Source organism: Trachurus trachurus, assembly GCF_905171665.1.
Source record: "Trachurus trachurus genome assembly, chromosome: 5".
NCBI lineage: Eukaryota > Metazoa > Chordata > Actinopteri > Carangiformes > Carangidae > Trachurus > Trachurus trachurus.
This window is the reverse complement of record NC_139896.1, coordinates 23,439,608-23,453,309: the sequence shown is the minus strand read 5'-3', so window position 1 is coordinate 23,453,309 and position 13,702 is coordinate 23,439,608. Positions and strand designations below refer to the sequence as shown.

The following is a 13,702-nucleotide window of genomic DNA, read 5'->3' as shown; positions in this document are numbered from 1 at the left end:
ATACGTGATATGTTACATTTCTGTTTCGAGACAAACAAATCCTAAATTGAACAGATGATGAAAAGACAAGACAATAAATAAAGTTCTAATAATCTTTGTATTGTAGGTACTGTATCCAGCAATTACTGTAAAAAAACAACAACAACTAAAATTAAAAAGTATATTGTACAACAATGCATCAAATGTTATAAGATCAGTGGAATGTTTTATTATGTCAAGAATTACACTAGAAAACAGAAGCTGCTTAATAATCATAGTGCAGTGAAAGAGCAACATTGTCTAAGACATTCAATAATAGAAAAAGGAAGATGTAGGCCTATACTAATAAATGTATTTAGTTCTTTCTTCAAGTGACATGAAAAACATGTCTTTAACATGAAATAAAAAGTCCCAACTAATTTCAGTCCAGTCATATTCTTTCTACCACTACATATAATAATAAAGTAATAGCCTACTAAAGAAAAAACCTTCAAGATAAAGTTAAAAAGAAATTGAAAATGTGTTACTATGAAAGAGACTGGAAAGAGACTTTGGATCATAAAAGTTAAATTGGCTTCTGGTATAACTGAAACCCCTCCTGAGAATAAATTATGCAAACACAGGCCCTCCTCCCTTCTAAGCACACACACACACACGACTGATGTGTGTGGGAAAGTGGAGGGAGCAATAAATCCAGGAGGTCTGGATGGTTTACACACAGCTTCCCCCTGTTATCTGATTGATGAGAGACGCCAGATCAATATCTGTCTGATCGCACTGACTGTGCTCATGTTTTTGGGAGATAACAGTGATGACTGTTCATCCACACTCATCACCTACACCTCTGGGACTGCTAAAGCTGTTGTCATGGAAACCAAAATATTTGGAGAAGAAAACACAGAAAAAAATGAAGATCATTTGTAAAAAGATTTTTATTTTGAGCTTTCTCTTCTGAGACAAGTAGCCTACTCATTTCTAAAAGATTTTTTACTTTTCCACAGGAAAAGGGTTTTTGTTCACAAACACACAGTGTCAACGCATCATTTCACAGTACAGCGATGCCTCCTGGAGAACATCTGCAGCTCCAACACGGCCTTTACAAAAGGCATTCAACATACTCAAACACAGTTTAAACAGACTCAGAATGATAATGAACTTCAAGGCTTAGCGTCCACATGAAGACAACGCCTCTACACACACACTCGAAGGAGGAATTAAAGTAAAAGTGCATCAACAGAGCACAACTTGAATGTCTGCCTTAACAACAGGCAAAATACTCTTCAATCTGAAGAAACACAAATGTCATTTCCACAGCTTTTCTTTGAACATGTGAAAAAGAAACATCCATCATCAGGTAAGTCTTCTGGAGGTCAGTGTCGTCCTCCTAAAGGGAGGACGTCCACCCTCCGATGTCCACAGCAGCTTCTACCAGGGCCTCCACACGGCTCTGTGAGCGCTGGGCAGCTGCTTCCCTGCAGCCTGGATGTGGCTGTGGGAGGAGAGGGCTGGTGTGGGGCAGGCGTCCTGGCTGGCTCTGTGGGCGGCGTGGAGGTGCTGGAGGTGAGGCAGCGTCACCTCCTTTAGGGAGTTCTGGGACAGGAAGTGCAGCGTCTCCTTCCAGCAGTGAGAGTATCCGTCTCCATGAGCTGTGTGAGCGTTGGAGCTGTGGCGCTGAAGCTGCTGCTTCAGGAACACCACGGTCATCTCCAGCACGTCGGCCTTCTCCAGCTTGGCGTTGGGATCCTGTTTGTGAAACTCCTTCTCCAGCAGGACCTTGAGCTGCTCGATGCAGCTGTTGATGCGATCTCTGCGCATCTTCTCCACGGCCGGTTTCCTCAGCTGTAGAAGAGAAGAGGAGGCTTGGTCAGAGAGACATTCAGCGGACAGAGCTCGTGGAGAGACACAGTGCAGAGGTGGAAAATAGTGGAAAAGTGAGCAGCTGAGCAGCAGGACTTACTTTGTGTCTGTCTTTGGTGGAGAGCTCTGAGATGGGAGAGTCCCTGGTGTTGGTTGGAGCCATCCTGGTGGAGAGCAGAGTGAGCTGTGCTGGGACTGAGGAGCCCTCTCCTCTATTTATAGGCCCACATTAGCATTACAAAGCCATGAGTCCCAGGCAGGATTAGCTTTCCCACACTCTGAGGCCAGTGGGCGAGGCCCGCACAACAATAGGAGAGAGGCATCAATTATCTCATGGTTAACTGGCCTGGTGGCCTCAGCGGAGGGAGGCTGCTGCAGAGCTGTGGAGCTGCAGCAGCTCCCTGCACTTTTATTACCTGGGAACCTTCCCGCTCTCTCATCTGATCAGGCTGCTGCAGATGTGCAGCGGCTGGGACGGCCGCCTGATAAGGGCCACTAAACACATAAAGATAAGACACATGCTGCGTTCTCAGACGGCTGACTCCGGGTCAGTTTACAGGCTCAGTAGAGCTGAGCTCACCTGCAAGAGAGGGAAACACTGAGGAGACTTGTGTTCAATGTGTAACACAATAATAGTAATATAAATATGACTGTATTAATAAAATACACTGTTTGTTGCAGTAGATAATAATAAAATGGAATAAACTGATGACAACAAGTAAGTTCAAATATGACAATGGAGAAAGAAGCTGTACTATGTGACATTTGTAGTGTTATTTTATCAGTGTGTGTGTGTGTACTTTATCTGTTTATATGTGTATTAAAGTCAATTGTTGTGGATTGTTCATCAATAGTTAAGTGTTTCTATTTTTTTTTTTCACTTTATTGCACAAATGACACAACCGAGACAGAGGAGGGGAAAAAACATTAGAAATTTGGAGGGAAAACGTCCTCAGAAAGTAACTGTCAATTAAACACAATTACCCATTGTCCTCTGGGAAGGCACACTTCTATTGTGTGACACCTCCTCCTCAAAGAGCCACCCCCCTCTCTCCAGCCACCACTACTCTCCTCCTCCTCCTCCTCCTCCTCCTCTTTCACTCACCCCTTTTAAGAGAATATGTAATAAATGGGAAAGAGAGTGTGGGAAAGGAGGTTGGGATCCTGCTCACACACATCCTCCGGTCAATAGACCCCCCCCCCCCCCCCCCCCCACCTTACCCCCCTCCACCCTCAACACAGAGCCTTTCAACCTGCATGATCAGATGAGAGGCTCCGCTGAGCCGGGGGGACGCGTGTGGGATGTTCCTTGTGTGTCTATACTCACCTACTGATTACACCTCCTCCTCCTTCTTCTGCATCCCTCTCCCATAAACCTCACATTTGGCCCAACACCTGCTGCCAGCGGTGGAGGAAGTAGGCTACTCACATCATTTACTCAATAAAAGTACCAATGTAAACACACTTACACAGAGGTTGAACTGTAATCAGCTGCTTCATATGGAGAAAATTCAAGTTTGACCCTGGCTCATTCCTCAATGAAAGCAATCCAATTCAAATCATAAAGCCTCAAATTTCTTAAAATGCATTGTTTGGGAGAAATGTGTCCAAAACAAAACCCCCTAACCCCCTAACCCTAACCCCAAACATTTTTTCTGCAATTTTGTATCTTTATATGGACTGTTTCTGAGTATTGAATTAAGAATATGAACATAAATCGGCACAAAAATCACATATATGTCTCAATTGATAAAAAACCATCAGTTGATGCTAAATGAAATTGTTAAACTCTTATTAATGTCTGAGCATCACATGTCAAATATACGTATCTGTCAGACATATGTAGGCTACGTATAAATACCTATAGTACATTGGCAGCAGACCTGTCTGATGAGAGTAATGGACAACAAACCACAAGTAATCAATCAATTTTTTTTTCTGGAGGAGAATGTGGGATGGTTGCCCTGAGCGAAGGATGAAATTTGGATCGTTCACATGTGTTAATGGCCATGAAAGTGTGAGTGGAGAGAGGCAGATGGTGCAGCCTCCACTTGGAGGCAAATCTTAACGTCCCTTTTCTTCTCCGTTCCTCAGGATGCATTTCTCAGAAGTGAGTCATGACACAATATGCAAATGAAAACACATCATTTGGCCCATAAACACATTCCGGCGTGGACCCCTCCTCACCCAGTTCAGAGAGAAAAGCCTCAGAATGCCCCCCCCCCCCTCACACCACCACCCGACACACACTCCCACGTGCACACGCCAAACAACATGTCTCCATGGCTTTGAGCCCAGATGCGCCTGTGTGTGTGTGTGTGTGTGTGTGTGTGTGTGTGTGTGTGTGTGTGTGTGTGTGTGTGTGTGTGTGTGTGTGTGTGTGTGTGTGTGTGTGTGTGTGTGTGTGTGTGTGTGTGTGTGTGTGTGGACCTCTCTGCACTCAGGAATGTGTGAGAGCTGTGTCCAGCTCCTCGTTCCCACACTTCAGTCCCCATTCAGGGCAGCACCCCACCCTGCGGCAGCCGCCACTGATCCTGCAGGCCCTCATTATACCCCGACCTCAATAGACCATCTGGACAACTGCTGCACACACACTGACAGCACGCACATGCACACACACACACACTCTGACAGCACACCTCAGAGGGAGCAGGTAGATACCAGCGGAGCGTGAAGGTGCCCCACTGTTCATCAACAAAAAATGTTACAGAAAACATCTTTTCATCACATGAAATGAGAGTGAAAATGAGTCATCTAAAGTCTTTTATTATTATTATTATTATTATTATTATTATTATTATTATTATTATTATTATTATTATTATTATTATTACTATCACCAATTCAGAACTAATCTATAATAAGACAAATGTAATGATGCTGCCAATAATAACATCTGCTGGTCCATTGATTTGATTTATCTGATTTATCTGTTCCACCTTAAAAAGCTGATTTTATTATTAGTCTTCTTTCTGATCTGATTAGGTGCTATTATCATGTTCAGGATTGATTTAGAGTCCACAAACATCTGGACCATCCACCAGAGAACCATCGCCGTATCCCCTGATGTTCTCCTCTCAAACAGAGCCCAGATGGTACTGTGAGCAGAAACAGGAGTGGTTCTGAGGAGAGTAGTGCTGGAGTATCCATATCTGATATGGAATATCAGCATCAGATCCACTTAGGTCTCAATCTTTTTGTTTTGTTTTGTGAGTTTTAAGTTTTACTTTTTATCATTGAAGTTCTAAGCAACTTCAGGTCAAAGGTCCATTCATATCTGGAGCTTGTTTTATAGACTTCAATGGACCTGAGTCTAAATTCATCTTTTGCAGCTGAAGATGTTTAGTTCTTGAAAATCTTGATCCAGACTATGGTACAATGAATTCTGGGTAATTTGAGACAACATATCTACAAGTAGAAATTGCACAATACTGTTGGTATGACAAATTTAAAGACATAAAAATAACAATAAATGATAAACAGTAGACCTATAATGTTCATCACTGCTGCTGCATGGAGCAGCCATCTTGGATTGGGCTCAGGGTTACTGAAATTTGACTAACGTTTTTTGATGCTGGAGTATTAATCAAGTTAATTCGTGTTACGCCCTTTGCAGAGCTAAAGTATTGATCGTTTAGGAAGCTGTGCTGCATACCAGAAGAGTTCCTTTAAAATAATGAAGTTCTCTGTTTATCGACTGTGGTAAACCTTTCTTGTAAACAAGGAAAACACTGAAGGAAATTAATTTCTTATTTGACCAAAGCAGAGGATAAATCACATCAGAAGAGTCGCCATGGTGTCAAAAGAAGACACTTGACAATGGTGCTGTTTTCCCGCCAGGACAGGCTTTTCTGTGTTAAGTCACATCACATGTCCCAGGAATGCTTTTTACTCAGGGGTCAGACTTTTCCCAGCTCCTCTGTCACAGGGACACTTGTTGATACTTTGTAGTGGAGGGGGGAGTCACTCAGACCACCTGCCCCCTCCCTCCTTCCAGCTTTGCTGCTTGGGCCCTCAGTCAAAGCCTGGTTCACCATAACAGACTCAGGAATGCTTTGTGCCCCCTTTGTGCCCAGTCCACATAGAAAACAGAAGTGACCTGAGAAGTGGACGGTGAGGAGCGAACAAGAAAGACGACCCATGGAGAACAATGAAGATATATATATATATAGGCTATATATATATATGTGTGTGTGTGTGTGTGTGTGTGTGTGTGTCCATATCAAGAGTGACATTGTCATGTATGTCACCTCAAAGGGTTTATATAGACAAAATATGGATTTATGACATACATAAAATACCCACAGAAACATTTCAATGTGTATATTAAAGAATATCTATGTGAAGATTTTCGTATAAGATGTCACAGCAATTATGGTAATTATATATTTGATTTAGATATTATAGAAGTTAACCAAAATAATTTAAACAAAAAATTATACATGCTGGTACTCTATATTATCACCTTGATTTTTCCAGTCTCCTATTAAAAATTATGAAGTTTAATGTCTCATTGTCCTCTGAATGAAATGAATGCATAAAACAAATAAACAATTGAAGTTTTTTTTTTTTATTAAGGAATCATGGAATCAGTTTATAAACCAAAATGTATTCTGAATCTTTGACTCATGAGTAGCCACTGTTGGCAGATAAAACAGCTGAACACACTCATGGCATCTTTCTACAATGGAAATAAAATATTCTTCGGGAAATTCTTCCCAACTCTGTTGCAGAAGATCCCATAAATGTGTGGCACTTGTACAGTAGGTTATTTTGTAGTGATCCACTTTGTTTTACCTTTCCCCTTATCCTTATTATAAGGGAAATTGTTACAACTTTGCTTTCACTCTTCTGTCCAGTTCATCCCAAACCAGCTCGATGGGGTCTGTGCTGGCCATCATGACCTGCTGTTGATGTCACTGTTTACTTTGCACAAGTACTGATCCATCTTATGATATACCCATACACCCACAGTAAATTTCCATACAATTAAATGATCTATAAGATAAATTGTAATGTGTTGCACCACATATATTACAAAATATATTTAATTAATTTTACCCATAACTACATATAATGGAAATCTTTGTATTTTTTTTTTTATATTTTGTTATTTTTAATTCCGTTTTAACACTCTGGGAAAGTGACTTTCAAGTTTATAGTATCAACATACATTAAGAGGCTATATTATCTATTAATGTGACATATAAACATGCATATAGTGTGTACAGCCTAGACCTGTGTACATATGTGAAAGCCTTCCAGTCTCCAATACATTTCAAACATATAAATCCTTGTGGACTCCTGGTGGACTCGAGCTGTTGTCTGCAGCACACGCCCTTTGTTGTACCACTCAGAGCCACTGTGGGAAAGCTGGGACAGGATTAAAACCTTTGAAGATGGAGCGGCAGCTGGGACTGGAAAAGGCGGGAAACCTGTGTTATAATGACAGAGAAGCAGAGATGTGACATTTTCAACACATCCCTGGTCAGTCTGTGTAGTTTAAAAGCACCGTTAATGACTGTAGCTCACCATATGTCCAGTTTAAGGACCGTTTGTTTATGACATGTCATTATTTATTCACATAAACCTGCACATGACCACACAGCCTGAACAGTCAAAATAAAAAGCTTTAATCTCCAGTTAATCTGTATCTCTGCTGGTGGACAAACAAATGGGGCAACGTCAAGATGGGACACTGTCAACTAAATCTTATTTTTCCCGCCTTTTCATTTGTTTGTTTTTTTGTCTCTCTTTTTTTAAAGTATATTTTTTAGGCTTTTCATGCCTTCATTTGATAGTACAGTCGAGAGAGACAGGAAATGGGGAGGCAGAGAGAGGGGGAAAGGGCCATCCGATGTGGGATTCGAACCGGGGCCACTATAGCCTCAACACATGGGGTGCCTGCAAAACCTACTGCACCACTCGGCGCCCCTGTTATTTGGCCTCTTTACTGCACTTTTTTTACTCCACCTGTTCCCCAGGGACGCTCTCTTTGTCCTAACAGCAATGCAGAGTCAATTTAGCATGAAGTCATTGGAACTTTCTTTGTGATTAAAGGAGCCGCAGAGTGTGGGAACCTGCTGTCAGACTCAGACCTGGAGTCCTCACCCACTCTGCATTCATCTTTCATCGACTTTAGCTGTTAAAGATGACTCTGATTGTATGAAAAACCTGCAGTTGATCAGTTTATTAATTACTTTATGAAGATGATAAATGGGAAGATTTATTTGAATGTTTAATTCTGAGTGAATACGCACATCTATCATGTTTGTGTTTTCATACTTAATAAATGAAAGGTTAAGCATTTAGAAATCAAGTATATCAATTACAAACCATAGGAGGTATCAATAGTTAACAAGATCATTTATGAAATGTCAAACTGTTTAGATGAAAATTTAATTTGTCACAGCTGACACACAAGATATATAAATGAAGAGTCACTCCTGCACAGTGAATATGACACAAAAATGTGACAAATATGACAAATTGTGCCAAAACTCCTACATTATCTAAGGATAAAAGATGATCAAAATGATTATCTGTGAGGACTTTGATTTCCCAAAGATGTCAACAGAAAAACTAGAGTCCCATTTCGATGCTCCAAAGAGCCAAACTTCAGAGAGTCTTTGTCAAGTTTTTTGGCGGGAGTTTGGTGTCCACCGAGTAAACACACTCTCAGGGAGTGAATGGTCCAGCTGCTGCCCACAGGACAAAGACAGGATCTGAGCTTTCTCACACTTGCACCATTCAGAGCTGACAACTGGGAAGTGTGCGTCCCATTTTCCAGCAGCCCCTACAGTTTACTGCCCACAAGTGCAGCCATATGGTAATAAGCAGCTTAACATTTCCATGTGAATATGGCAGCAGAGAGCGAAGCTTCAGTATGTAGCTGCTTTTCTAACATAGAGTGATTTACAATCAAAGCAAGAGTAGTGACTGATTCTGTTACTAAAACACAAACATTAGTCTGCACTATTTGTTGTGTTGGTAATAGGCACATTGCCCAGCTGGAGAGGGTGCCACAGCCGATGTTATACAATGCACAAACAATCTACAGTAAATAACAAGAACACGGGGAAAAAACAAAGCAAAGCAAAAGAATGGGTATCTCCAGAGTAAAATAAAGGATATTTTGTTTAGCTGTTAATCTGTATGTTGGAAATGTTTTCATATTTGTATATTTGTGACAAAATAAGATACAATTACTGGGAGAGCCAAATTAATTTTTTTCCACTGATACACAGACTAGATCATCATCAGTTTCCTCATGTGCACCAGCTCCCCCTACTGGCCACATCTATCATTACTACTCTCATGGTCACCTTCCCCAATCAGACCATTATTACAGACAGACCTGACACTGGAGTGTGCTCTGATAATCTGCCACACTCCTCTGCTTCCTCTCTCTGACTGATCAGTGCTCAATCTGTCAGAAATATGTTGAAACTTTTTTGTAGTAATATAGACTTTATGTTGTTGACTGATACAGTATATGGCATGGATTATTCTCATTTACGTACTAAAGATTTCCAAAAGCCAAAATAAGGAAAGTGATGAGTTTCACAGTTGTACATTACAAGTGTCTTATTCAAGTCTTTTGTCTTTCCTTTGGTTGAGGATATTATTTGAGGTTAGAGCCAGGTCTTTCCTTAGATCATGTGACACAGACCTGACAAACAGTGTGAAACAGAAGTCTAAGTTGAATTGGTTACCTAATTTATTAAGAAGAAAGTGGGAGAACTGGAGATAGATAGAGAGAGAGAGAGTGTGTGTGTTTTTTTTTGTGATTAGAGTTTCTAAATGAAACAAGTGGGAGAACCGGAGCACCCGGGGAAAACCCGTAAGGAATAAGGAGGGTGTGTGTTTGTTTTTGTGTGTGTGTGTGTGTTTGTTTGTGTTTTTTTGTGGTTAGGGGTTTCTAAATGAAACAAGTGGGAGAACCGGAGCACCCGGGGAAAACCCGCAGGAGGGTGTGTGTCTGTGTTTTGTGTGTGTGTGTGTGTGTGTGTGTGCTTATCGGTGTCTAAATGGTCTTGGTCCAGGTGTGTTGACCCCGAGGAAGTCAGCGATTCCTTTTCTCACAGAGGAGAGGAACCTACAGGCCCTAGAGAAGAATTGTAGTTGTTGTTGTGGCAAGTGTGTTTTGATGGCAGAGATGAGGAACTTTTCTAGTTCTGGATCGTGTAGCTCCATGGAAAACAGCAGCGCCTCTGCACAGCCAAAGGTCTTACAAAGGTCCTTGAAAATGACCTTGTCAAGGTTTGCTAGAGCTTCTGGGTTGGTTTGAAACTCAGTGTCTTTGACTTCAGCCCACACCTTCGTCAACAGGCGTCGAGCTAAGAAAGCTGAGTTGCCTGGAATGATAACTTTTGACTTTATGAATGTCTGATTGACAAAGTTGTCCACAATGATCTTGATGTACATTTTGCGTTCTTTTGATGATGATGATGTTGGCTCCTCACAGAATGACATTGCAGACAATGGGTGTGGCATCAGAGTGCGCATCACCCTGTGGTTGTGGTCGACAGCCTGAGTATTCAGCCACCAGTTGATCACATCCAGGAAGAAAGTTACTCTCCTCTGGAGCTCGTGGTACATTTCATCTTGTGTTTGAGGAGCCGACGCTGCCGCCTCTTCTAACAGTGGCAGCATGTACTCTGGTAACCTGGTGTCTGTCAAGTGGCTGTACAGCAGATCAGTCAGTTGTTTGACTATCTGAGGTGCTTGAGGGCGTTCAATTTCCTGACAAGGAACAGCCTGGTCTTCAGTTGGTTCTTGTTCAGGCTGTCCCATGTCTTCAGTGAAAAGCAGAGCGTCCACACTGGCCATGAGGGACTGGACGGACTGTCTGCTCTCAGCTTTGGAGCTCAGGTGGAATTTCGACCTAATTTTTGCCATAATTCGACAAATGGAAGCGTGGAGAAATGCCTTGGTAACAATGTGTCCAATCTTCTCCTTCACTTTCTGGGGTTCAGGGCTTGGACTTCTAGGACTTTCTGGCCCCGTCCTGCTCGCTGTTCTCAACTGATCAATTTCATCGGCAACGATTCGTATCTCCAGAGAAGATTCAGAGCCCAGTTCCTCCAGCTCAGAGTCAGAAACGTCATCCAGAAGAGGTTCAATGAGTGCGTTCAACTCTTTGCAAATTATCTCCTGAACTGATTCCACCTTCTCTTGTTGGTCCTGGTCTTGGTCTTGATCCTGGCCCTGGTCTTCTTCTTTGGGCAATGGTGAGGGTGTCTTGATCTTTTGTGGTCGTGGTAGGTGCATCTTCGCCAAGAAGGTCTTTAACATTTCACAGGCATGATTGACCATCTTGTTGAGTCTTTCGGGGGCAATGCAGCAAACTGGTGAAGGAGACTTGGAGCCTCCAGAACGGGCGGAGCCCAGACTTTCAGCCACTTCCTCCACCAGCAGCTCTGTCAGTTGCTCTGAGCTGGGGCATTTGACGACGTCTTTAACATCAAGAGCCTCAACAAAACTGCAACGGATTGCATGACCAATACTTGACTGAATGTCTGCCTCGCGTAGAATATTTTCCTGAAGAGCCTTCAACACAGCTGCTGATATTATTGCTGCCAGCTCCACCAGCAGTTCTGCCACCATGACTTTAGTGGCCTCGTCAGGTTTACCAGATTGTAATAACGCCCACTGTTCTGGTGTCATCCTTCTAAAAAAGGATTCGACCTGTGGACGAAGAGTGTCTACTGAGATCGGTGACATTGCTCTTTTATTCATATCGACCGTTTGTGTTTTACAAACTCCTTGATTGAGTTTTCAAACTTATTTTAGTTTTCAAACTCTTTGATTGAGTTTTCACACACAGGTCTGTATGTGTAGGCTAACACTTACGGAAATGAAGACTGAATGTGAACGTGTGTCCTACTAATAGGCTATATCAATCACGACATTACTCACAAAGCAAATAAGTTCAATAATGGGTAACAACTGATATAAAGGCCTGTATATAGAATCTACATGACGTCATTAATTGCGTCATTCACACATCAAAGTAATTACGTGTAGCATCTGATAGAAGATAAAGGAAGATAACTAGATGACGTCATTTACTGCGACATTCGTATTAGGCATTCCACTGGGCTCTGACGTAAAAGGCGAATGTACCTTGTTACGCACGCGCGGCACGCATACCACCGTGGTACACCAGGAAAGACGTATCAACAAACTGTATCAATACGAATATAGGCCTATTTAATATGCGAATTAAAACTATAGACTGTATAAAACTCATTAGTCGTGGTTTCCCTCTACTAAACTAATTCGTTTATAGACGTGACCTTTTTTCAACACTAAACAAACAAAGACTGCCTGCAACAAGATAACACAAAAGCTAGGCCTAACGACGTTATCAATATTATGATGTTCTCTTTGTGAACATTATTTGATTAGCATGAAATGTATTTTATTACGCATGTTAGACTGCATGTGTTTTTGTTCCGTTCACAAAGACGAGTTTCCAGCTGTAGGCCTAAGTGAATTACCGGTAGGCTAGTCAGTTTTATTTCAAACACTAATCATCAAAAGACAGCAAACTTGAGCGGCTGCAGGAGAGATGTTTAAGCTTTCACCAGCTCGTGCAGGCTACAAAAACCATCCAAGGCTGGAATACCACATAAAAATGCCAGTTGTGAAAGCATTCATCATATTATTTTTTATAATGCCATAAAACATTCATTTGTGTCATTTGTCGTTTTTGCATACTCAGAAATGAATCATTTCTCATCAGCATTGGAAAAAGAGAGAGAAAGAAATACAAGAAGTTGAGATCTAAAATACAGTGAGTTAAAATAAGATGAACACTCAAATAATTTAACAACAAAAAGCAATCTGTAAGACAGAACTAAGAACAAACATTCAGACACATGCAGCCAAATTCCCAAACACTCTCATCGCAGTACCATTCAAAATATAAGGTTGGAGTAAAACTTAGTTTACATATGACACCAGAACCTGCTGGGTATCTGAATCACTGTTGATCTGTTTACTGACTTAAATAATAAATCCAAATATTTGTGCAAATGCTAATGAGCATCACAGGCTGATTCTGGATCTGTGATCACACTGCAATAACACTTTACTAGATGAATCTGTTCAAAAGTAGGCCTATTACCAGCTAAAAGCACAGTAGCACTCATACCACAGCAGTACAGAGGTAACAGCAAATGTATGGAAGGAGGGAAAGACGACCCGGATTTGTCTATTATAAGCAACAGATCACCTTATTATGATATTCAGTCACTAATTAAAACTTGATGTTGGTATTATTATTTTTTTTTTTAATGTAAACAATACTATTATTTTTTGTACTTGATCTGGTATTTTAAATTGTAGAGTTCTGTTAATCCAGACCAGACATAATCTTTTTAAAATAAAATATTTCAAGGAAATGTTTGAATTTCATCATGCATTTTTCATGAACAGATGATAGCCTTTCTTTGCTTTGAATTATAATGTGGATACAGCGCAAGGTCGGTGGTTCGAGTCCTGTCTCTCCTGTTGTTCCTCTACCAACTTGTGATTTCTGCTGTATAAAGGATTGAATAGAACCCTATCACAAAAATAGTACCAAATCTGCAACTTGATTTTTTATTCATTACATCTACAGTATGTAACAGAGCTGGACATATAGTAGCATTCAAGTACCATTAAATAAGAACACTACTAATATTATTAACAACACTTTATTACTCAGTAACAATTAGTGATGAGAGATCAAGCTTTTAAACAAAATAAAATGAACTCTTCATGTGCCTATATGTGCTGGTTTACTGTGCAGCCTGTTGTTAAGTTAGTGAGTCATCTTTAAATTGACAACAGTGTCACGTAAAGTGTGTGAGACAAA

General features: G+C 41.1%; 1 protein-coding gene across 1 annotated transcript; it reads right to left on the bottom strand.

Annotated features, from left to right (window-relative positions):
* Window positions 1-1,404: 1,404 nt before the first annotated feature.
* Window positions 1,405-2,129, bottom strand: LOC310985425 (transcription factor HES-5-like; the record flags this gene model as incomplete). The annotated part of the gene is given in 3 exon segments (XM_083971011.1): window positions 1,405-1,818; window positions 1,937-2,059; window positions 2,061-2,129. Coding segments are annotated over 3 exon segments (549 nt in total). The 5' UTR covers window positions 2,073-2,129.
* Window positions 2,130-13,702: the final 11,573 nt, after the last annotated feature.